Genomic DNA, 8,273 nt, shown 5'->3' with positions numbered 1-8,273 from the left:
CTTGCTCTCCGTTCTCTGTCAGTTTTCTCACTCCATTTGGTGCTTGGCTGAGTTCTTTATCTCTTCATTTGATGTTTTAGGGTTTCAGGATTGCTGTTTTCTCTGTTTGGCTTAGTTTTTAGGACCTTTGCTGTAGAGGGACAGCGTGCTTCTGCCTAGAGCGCCATGTTGCCGGAAGTCCCTGATTTGGGTCTTTTTTTAATACGTTCTATGCCTCTACCTTTTGAACATTTAGAGTACTGTTATAACAAATAATGTTCTTGTTTGGTAATTCTAACATTTGTATCACTTCTGGCTCCTTTTTGATTGATTTTTTTTTTCCCCTTAGTTTGAGTCATGTTTTCCTGTTTCTTTGGATGGCTGGTCATTGATCTTTTTTTCATTGGATACCAGACATTGTGATTTTAGCTTGTTGGGTGCTAGATGTTTTTGTGTTCCTTGAGCTCTGTTGCAAGTAATGCAGTTAGGTTACTTGGTTTCAAGTTTTGCTTTAAGATTTGTAAAGTGGAACTAGTGTCATGTTTACTATGGGGTTAATTATTCCCCACTACTAAGGCAGGACCCTTCTCAGTACTTTCTTTATCCACCACCCAGGAATTATGAGGTTTTCCTGTCTGGCTATGGGAATTACTTGGCAGAGCTACCAGCAGTCCTTCCTGATTCATAAAACATTTTTATTATCCCAGATGACTGCCAATTATCTCTTCTCAAACCTTCAGTGCTTCCTGTTCTTACCTCACTTTCAGCTGATGACCCAGCCTCTATTTCCCTGAGAAAATGGAAGCAATCAAAAGACAATTTTTACACAGTTCCATCTAACAACTTAACAATATTTTTAGATTTTCTTCTCTTGGCTTTTAGGGCATTATTCCTTTTTGGTTCTTCTGTGGTGATTTGCCACTTTCCTCTCCTCATATTCTACAATTCAGTAAATGGCAGTTCTCTTCTTCTAGTATCTCAGGCCATAAAATTTAGAACCATCTTTGACTCTTGTCTCTTATTCACATTCTACATCCAATCCAGTAACAAATACTGTGTGTTCTACCTTCGGAATATATCTAAAATCTGACAACATCTCACCACCCTTTACTCCAATAACATTCTGGTCCAGGTTATCACTACATGTTGCCTGGATTATTTTTATTGTGTCTATCTGATCTCTCCTTTTACCCTTGCTCCCTAAATCTGTTCTTTATAGAGAAGTCATATCTGTTGAAATAGGCCAAAACCCTCCTCAGAATACAGTCAAAGGCTTTACCGTGCCTACAAAGCCCTAAGAGATCTAGCCTAATGCTATCACTTTGACCTCGGTACCTACCACTCTTGCTCATTTTGCTTCAGCCACACTGGATATGTCCTATGTGTGTGTTTTCCTCTATAAATATTCATTGAGTGCCTGTGATGTTCCAGGCTTTGGGATATAGCAAGAACAAAACAAGTAAGAGTTCCTATCCTCTTGGAATTTATCTTAAAGGGAGAACAGACAGTAAACAAATAAATATAGAAAATGTTAAGTGGTGTTAAGTGCCACAGAGAAAAATAAAGCAGCATAGGCATTCAAATATCGGTTTGGTCTACTTCCTATTAAGTTTACAATCTAACTGGAAAGCTAGAATAATATAGTTGGGCTTTCAGTATACATTTTCTTATTGTTTAAATAAACAGGATTTTTCAATATTGACATTCTTTCCATTTGCACTAATTTTATTACTATAAATCAAATCCCACCATTGATGAATATCTTTATTCCACTTCAATCTGCTTTTGCTCAGGACTTCAGAAATTACCAATACACATTACCAGTAGTTCAAGGTTTGGTGGTTGATATGGAAGTTCGGAAAACCAGCATCAAAATTCCCAGCAACAGGTACAATGAGGTAAGATCTATCATGAAGGTATATTTTTTTTATAGTTAAGTACCTGAATAAAGGTGAAAAATTCATGATTATATATAAATTTTAATTTTAATTAATTGACAGTGAAATCAGTTCACAATATTGTATGGCTTAGTTCAATGTTGGGAAATTTCATTTCAGAAAGAGAAGATGCTGAGTTTGTGATTTATTCAATCACTGGTTATGTCACTGTACTTTTGACTTTTCGATGCTCTCATAATCAGTGGTAGATTTGCGTTTTGATTGAGGTGTAAAATTAACCTTACATATATAATATTAATGGTGGATTTTTAAATTGTTTTTTCCTTTTACTGTGTTATCTTTGTCCGTAATGTTTAAGCACAGCCTGCAGTTCACTTTAAGTCCTGAAATGGCTTTTAAGTAAGGTTCCAAAAGCAAATGGTTGCATCTGATTTAAGCTATAATTTGTGACTAAAATGACACAAACACACATATTAACAATTGTGTAAACAGTGCTCTTTGCTTATTTGCCAAGTGAAATGTTTCTTGGATTCAGAATGTTCTTAAAATGAGTTCTAAAATGTCTCATGGTAATTATTGGGGTTTTCAAGAGCAAATTTTTAAAAAAAACTTAGTTTGGTATAATAGTGGTTATAATTTGTTGTTTTATTGGACAAGGCAGTACCTCCTTGAACATTCCTTCCACTATTTCTTAGTGTAAAATAATTATTTTCTTCTCTTTATTTGTTTTCGTCTTTGTTTCTTTCCTTTCTTCGTCCAGTTATTTATTCTCTGACTCATTCATTTGTTCATTCAATAAACGTTTTATACTGGGTATGCACTTAGAATCACACAGATGTCTTGCTGGAATCCTGAGCTCAGGGCTTAGCATTATTATGAGAATGACCTGAGTAAAGAAAGCCCTTATCCATGGCTTTCTGTGTGATGACTTTTTTCAAAACATTAGAAAATAGTAGTTAGAGTGCTGAATTTTTTCTGGGGGGAAAAAAGACAATTTTTAGCTGTTACATAAGTAACAAACTTTATAACCCACTGACTTAGAATACTGACTCTTCACTCCCTAAACATATTCTGATGTTTCCACTTCCATGCCATGTGCAGTCTGTTCGCTTCTGCCTGGAATGTCTTTTCCATATTTCTCTTGTCTGTCCCTCAAAAGTCATATCAAACATACCTAATCCTAGAAGAATTCTTTAATGCCTTAGCTTCAATTATGTGTTCTCTTAGCACTAATTTACCTTGCAGAATTGTTAAAAGGATTGAAGGAAATGACGTACTGTTGCCTACAACGTAATTGGTACATCATAAATGTTAGTTCTCAACTCCTTTCTCAGAGGGCCACATTTTAAGAAGTACAGAGTAACTGAGTAAGTCTATAGGAAGGAGTCCAGAATGGTTAAGACTCTGGAAATCATTTAAGAGAGAAAATATTAAAGTTGACTGTAGGTATTTCATTTGAGAAAGAGAAGACTAAAAAGTAAGGGTGCAGCATCTACCAAGAAGTCTGCTTAGGCTCTGTTATACATTCAGATTCATAAGGTTATATGATTATAGGTCATACTTGACCCTTGAGGTGCTCATAAGAATATAGAACATGAAGTATAGCTGTCAGGTGTTTGTCTTCTGCCACAGTCTTTGAAGCAGTCCATGTAGCAGTTCACATAGCTAAGTGGCAGCCATCTTTTTGGAACCCCTACAACTCCCTTCCCCAAGATGATGACTCAGATGCAAGGAGACAAGAGTCATATCAGACAGGTACAGGAGCTGTCTTGGGTTAGAAGCCTTATTTTCAACAGGAACCAGTATTTCTTGTAACAACTTCATAGGGATAGATTCCATGGTGTTTGTAGGGGACGTGCCCACTTACAAGAATGACTACATTCAAGGAAGTCCAGATTTATGCCTATCAGGGATTTCTAGTTCTCACAGTTCATATGCAATATACTAACTTTTGCATTCAGCAGTGATATAATAACAGGGACCAGTCCACCTTAATAACTAAATAAGAAGACAAAATATATTTGAAAAAATGGACAACATGGCAGTATAGGATCCTTGAGAGAAGGTGAGCACCATAATTACCCTACCTTACTGCCTGGAGTTTCCAGACCATAGCATAGGGAGGGGGAACCAGAACTGAGCTCAGTGGTCTCCGGAGTTGAGGAGACAGAGTTGAGAATATAGGGAGGCCATGATGACTAGTTGAAGTTCTCAATGATTTCATTCTACTTGGGTCAACAATCAGTGTCTGTGGAAGCAGCAGTCAAGGAATCATGATATATTGCATTGGGCAAATCTGCTGCAGAAGCCCTTTGTAAAGTGTTAAAAAGTGAGATGTCACTTTGATGATAAGGTGTGCCTGACCCAAGCTGTCATCTTTTCAGTCACCCCAGACATATGAAAGCTGGACAATGAATAAGAAGTCACAAGAAGAATTGGTACATTTTAATTGTGTTGGTGAAGAATATTAAATATACCATGAACTTCCAGAAGAATGAACAAATCATTCTTAGAAGAAATATAATGAGAATGCTTCTTAGAAGGAAGGATGATGAGATTTCATCTTGCTTACTTTGAACTTGTCATCAGGAAAGAGAACAATCGCTAGAGAAGGATATCATGTTTGGTAGAGGGTCAGCAAAAATAAGGGAAACCTGCAGTGAGATGGATTGACACAATATTTTTAAGAATGGCTCAAACATATCAAAGATGGAGATGGTGCAGGACCAAGTAACATTTCATTCTATTATATATCAGGTTGCCGTGAGTCAGAGTAGACTGGACTGCTATGAACAACAACAACAACATGATGATGACTACAATTTGCAGGGTAAATTACGGGAAAATAAGAGAGCTCTGAAGATCAAACGAGTTTCCTATCAAGTCTTGAGCTGACTACTCATCAGTGCATGTGTGTGAGGAAAGTACTGGAAAGGAAAGGTAGAACAGTTTACACACAGAATGAGAAATAATTTGTATTTTTACCAGCCAGAGTGAAAAAAAGTCTTGTAATGTAGAAACCACATTATCCCTTCTGGTCCAAGTTACTAATAGATTCAGACTGCTCAGGTCTCACCTAACAAAGCTTAAAAGGAAGCCCCTCAAGGATCCAACTGTTTCCAGGTAACTTTAAACTAGTCCTTGAACACAGCTCAAGAATATTTAAAAGAACGTAAAAACATCCAACACCCAACAAGGTAAAATTAACAATGTGGTATTTAACAAAAAAAAAAAAAAGGCAAGACATAGGGGTAGGAGGCAGGGGAAAGAAAGGAGCATGGTTATTGCTTATGGAGCACTGAGTTTCAATTTACCTTGATGGAAAAGTAGCATTGATTAAGAGTAGGATTGCACAGCTGATTAATGTAATTGCTGTCAATAAGTTGTGTTGTTGTTAGGTGCTATCAAGTTGGTTCCGATTCATAGTGACCCTATGTACAACAGAACAAAACAATGCCTGGTACTGCACCATTCTCACAATCATTGTTATGCTTGAGCCCCTTGTTGCAGCCACTGTGTCAATCCATCTTGTTGAGGGTCTTCCTTTTTTTTTTTTGCTGACCCTCTACTTTACCAAGCATGATGTCCTTTTCCAGGGACTTGTTCCTCCTGATAACATGTCCAAAGTACATGAGATGAAGTCTCGCCATCCTTGCTTCCAAGGAACACTCTGTGTTTCTTCCACGACAGACTTGTTTGTTCTTCTGGCAGTTCATGGTATATTCAGTATTCTTCACCAACACCATATTCTTTGGTCTTCCTTATTCATTATCCAGCTTTCGCGTGTATGTGAGGCCATTGAAAATATCATGGCTTGGGTCAGGTGCATGTTAGTTCTCAAAGTGACTCTGTGCTTTTTAACACTTTATAGAAGTCTTCTGCAGCAGATTTGCCTAATGCAATATGTTGTTTGATTTCCTGACTGCTACTTCCATCGGCGTTGGTTGTGGATCCAAGTAAAATGAAATCCTTGACAACGTCAATCTTTTCTCCATTTATCATGATGCTGCTTATTGGTCCAGTTGTGAGAATTTTTGTTTTCTTTATGTTGAGGTGTAATCCATACTGTAGGCTGTAGTCTTTGATCTTCATCAGTGTTTCAAGTCCTCTTCGCTTTCAGCAAGCAAGGTTGTGTCATCTGCATATCAAAGGTTGTTAATGAGTCTTCCTCCAGTACTGATGCCATGTTCATCATATAGTTCAGCTTCTCGAATTATCTGCTCAGCATACAGATTGAATAAGTATGGTGAAAGGATACAACCCTGACGTACACTTTTCCTGATTTTAAACCACACAGTTTCCACTTGTTCTGTTCAGAGGACTGCTTCTTGGTCTATGTACAGGTTCCTCATGAGCACAGTTAAATGCCCTGGAATTCCCATTCTTCACAGTCTTATCCATAATTTGTTATAATCCACACAGTCTAATGCCTTTGCATAGTCAATAAAACACAGGTAAACATCTTTCGGGTATTCTCTGATTCCATCTATGATCCATCTGACATCAGCAATGATATCCCTCATTCCACATCCTCTTCTGAATCCGGCTTGAACTTCAATGTACTGCTGCAACTGCTTTTGAAACATGTTCAGCAAAATTTTACTTGCATGTGATATTAATGATATTGTTCAATAATTTCCGCATTCTTTTGGATCACCTTTCTTTGGAATGGGCATAAATATGGATCTTTTCCAGTCGGTTGGCAAGGTAGCTGTCTTCCAGATTTCTTGGCATAGACAAGTGAGCACCCCAGCCCTGCATCCCTTTGTTGAAACATCTCAATTGGTATTCTCTCAATTCCTGGAGCCTTGTTTTTTGCCAGTGCCTGCAGTGCAGGTTGGACTTCTTCCTTCAGTACCATCGGTTCTTGATCATATGCTACCTCCTGAAATGATTGAATGTCAACCAATTCTTTTTGGTACAGTGATTCTGTGTATTCCTTCCTTCTGCTTTTGATGCTTCCTTCGTCATTCAATATTTTGCCCATAGAATCCTTCAATATTGTAACTCGAGGCTTGAATTTTTTCTTCAGTTCTTTCAGCTTGAGAAATGCCAAGCATGTTCTTTCCTGTTGGTTTTCTAACTCCAGGTCTTACCACATTTCGTTATAATATTTTACTTTGTCTTCTCAAGCTGCCCTTTGAAATCTTCTGTTCAGCTGTTAGTTCATCATTTCTTCTGTTTGCTTTAACTACTCTCTGTTCAAGAGCAAGTTGCAGGGTCTCTTCTGACATCCATTTTGGTCTTTTCTTTCTTATCTTTTTAATGACTCTCTTCATGTATGATGTCCTTGATGTCATCCCACAACTCGTCAGGTCTTCAGTCATTATTGTTCAGTGAGTCAAATCTATTCTTGAGATGCTCCAAATTCAGGTGGGATATTCTCAAGGTTGTATTCTCGCTCTAGTGGACTTGTTTAAATTTTCTTCAGCTTCAACTTGAACTTGCATATGAGCAGTTGATGGTCTGTTCTGCAGTCGGCCCCTAGCCTTATTCTAACAGATGATATTGAGCTTTCCATCATCTCTTTCCACATTTGTAGTTGATTTAATTCCTGTGTTTTCTATCCAGTGAGGTCCACGTGTATAGTCACTATGTTGTTGAAAAAGGTATTTGCAATGTATAAGTCATTGGTCTTGCAAAATTCTGTCATGCAATCCCCGCCATCGTTTTTATCACCAAGGCCATATTTTCTGAATACTGATCCTTCTTCTGTTTCCAGCTTTTGCACTCCAATCACCGGTAATTATCAATGCATCTTGATTGCATATTTGATCAATTTCAGATGACAGAAGTTGGTAAAAATCTTCGGTTTCTTTATCTTTGGCCTTAGTGATTGGTGTGTAAATTTGAATAATAGTCGTATTAACTGATCTTTCTTGTAGGCGTATGGATATTAACCTATCACTGGCAATGTTGTATGTAGTTCAGGATAGATCTTGAAATGGTTTTTTTTTTGACAATGAGCGTGATGCCATTCTTCCTCAATTTGTCATTCCCGGCGTAGTAGACCATAGGATTGTCTGATTCAAAATGGGAAGTTATTAGTCCATTTTAGCCACTAATGCCTAGGATGTCGATGTTTATGCTTTCCATTTCAATTTTGATGATTTCCAATTTTCCTGGATTCATAATTTGTACATTCCACATTCCAGTTGCTAATGGACGTTTTCAGCTGCTTTTTCTCATTTGAGTCATACCACATCAAATGAAGGTCCGGAAAGCTTGACTCCATCCACGTCATTAAGGTTAACTGTACTTTGAGGAGGCAGTTCTTCGCCAGTTGTATTTTGAGTGCCTTCCAACTTGAGGGGCTCATCTTCCGGCACTATGTCAGTGTTCCACTCCTATTCATAAGGTTTTCACTGGCCAGTTTTTTTCAGAAGTACACTATCA

General features: G+C 37.7%; 1 protein-coding gene across 2 annotated transcripts in view; it reads left to right on the top strand.

The window, feature by feature from the left end:
* The window catches only part of ZFYVE9 (zinc finger FYVE-type containing 9), a 266,966-nt gene that overhangs the window by 233,655 nt on the left and 25,038 nt on the right, over positions 1-8,273 (top strand). For both annotated transcript variants that reach the window (XM_004371733.1, XM_004371732.1), the window contains one exon: positions 1,773-1,877. In XM_004371733.1, the coding sequence (XP_004371790.1) occupies positions 1,773-1,877 (105 nt within the window). The remainder of the gene's footprint in view (positions 1-1,772; positions 1,878-8,273) is intronic.

Source organism: Trichechus manatus, unplaced genomic scaffold, assembly GCF_000243295.1.
Source record: "Trichechus manatus latirostris isolate Lorelei unplaced genomic scaffold, TriManLat1.0 scaffold00015, whole genome shotgun sequence".
NCBI lineage: Eukaryota > Metazoa > Chordata > Mammalia > Sirenia > Trichechidae > Trichechus > Trichechus manatus.
This window is presented reverse-complemented; position numbering and strand designations above follow the sequence as displayed.